Source organism: Colobus angolensis, unplaced genomic scaffold (assembly GCF_000951035.1).
Source record: "Colobus angolensis palliatus isolate OR3802 unplaced genomic scaffold, Cang.pa_1.0 Scaffold632, whole genome shotgun sequence".
In the NCBI taxonomy this organism is placed as follows: Eukaryota; Metazoa; Chordata; class Mammalia; order Primates; family Cercopithecidae; genus Colobus; species Colobus angolensis.
The window spans coordinates 51268-52847 of record NW_012119955.1 but is presented as its reverse complement, the minus strand read 5'-3'; the positions used below and the strand labels follow the sequence as shown (position 1 = coordinate 52847).

Genomic DNA, 1580 nt, shown 5'->3' with positions numbered 1-1580 from the left:
CCTCCTTGATGACACTGAGGCCTACGTTGAAACAGAGTAAATATGGTCCAATTACACTGTGTCTATTTTAGCACCTTATTTAAAAAAAAAAAAAAGATGTAAAACAAGACATGGGTACATGCACCAGTGCTACATACCTGACGGGAAACATCTATTCTTCAAAGCTTGCAGCTATACAGGTAGGTTCTAGAATGTCTGTCCATAGTGTACATCGTCTCAGAGTGCACTGGGTTAATAGACATTTCCAGGTCATGTAACTGGATTAAGTTGATTAGGTTAGGGTCCGTTTCACATCAGGGGTCCAGAGGCAGTATAAAAGGAAGCCTGGAAAGCAAAGGTCCCTCTCCGCCCCTTCCTCCGGCTTCCTGAAGGCTGCACCGCTTCCAGCAGGGCTGCTCCAGCACTTGCCCATCTGAGCGCCAGCGCACCTGTCCATCTGAGCGCCAGCTGAGGAAAGAAAGTAGACGTGTAATTTCAGGTTAGTTTCCCTGAACCACTGTTTGTTTCATGTAATCCTTGAGGGATCAAGGGAAAAGAGACAAAGGATAGTGAAAGAAACAGATCGCACTGGGGCTCGCTGATGGAGTAGGATGTGTTCTCCTTACCGGTAAATCTTGGAACAGAAAGGGAGAAAACATTTCCACCTCCATGCCTGGGATAAGAGCCAGATGGAAATGCAAAAAGAAATTTACTCCAGCATGCTGAATTGGTGGGTAAATGGGAAAAGAACTCTGGAAAAGGGGTGGTTTGCCTTTAGCCATGTAAGAAATTCATATGCCACTTGTTCAGCGTTTGTTTAGATGAATTCGTATGGCATGTGTAGAATACCAGAAAAGTAATTAAGGAGGGGCTGGAGCTAAAGCCAAAAAGACAGAGCAGGAAAGACCATCACCTGTTAGTGTGGTAGAGAGGGAGATAACTTCTCTCGATGAATTTGTGTTTGGAAGTTGCCTAATGAAATGGCAAGAGTAGCGATTCAAGTTGTGATAGGAAGCATCCCTTATCCCTGACTTCAAGCAGACCTGCCAAGGGGTGACATCGGCCATGCCCTGTAGCTTTGATTCTTTTGTCCCTCAGGGGAGAGAGAATCATTGTGTCTTCTACTGGAGTGAATGGTGATAGACCTAAGTCCAGTCTCCAGAATCAGTTGTTTGGTTGGGGTTGAAATCTCAACTCTAACTTCACATACCTAGGCCGTGGGCCGTGCGGCAGGCGAGGTTTACTCTTGGACCAGGTAGTCACGGCAGAGGAACATACAATATCTGAGGATGCACACACCACATTGTGACCCACAGATTTGACCGACGGGTGGTGAGGTCTCCTCATGACCACACCGTCAAGGAGTTAGCTGAGGGTTTCTTGTGGGTGTGTGAATATCCAATGTGCCTAACCATCGCTTTGTGTGTGTGTGTGATTCAGGTGACCCAACCATCAACCCCTGAAAAAGGTGGCCATAAAACGCCCAGGAGATGAAGATGATGGCATGTCATGACCCCAAAAGTGGGGCAAACAGACTCGTGAGAGCCCACACCTTCCAGAAGCAGCAGAGGGCCCCAGTTGGGCCAAGGGCTCCCCCACCC

At 47.5% G+C, this 1580-nt stretch overlaps 1 protein-coding gene across 1 annotated transcript in view; it reads left to right on the top strand.

The window, feature by feature from the left end:
• Positions 1 to 1475: 1475 nt before the first annotated feature.
• Positions 1476 to 1580, top strand: part of LOC105527578 (putative protein FAM90A5P) — a 3610-nt gene continuing 3505 nt past the window's right edge. Inside the window, 1 exon segment of the mRNA XM_011963942.1 lies at positions 1476 to 1580. This exon segment is cut by the window's right edge and continues 7 nt beyond it. Within this exon segment, the coding sequence (XP_011819332.1) occupies positions 1476 to 1580 (105 nt within the window).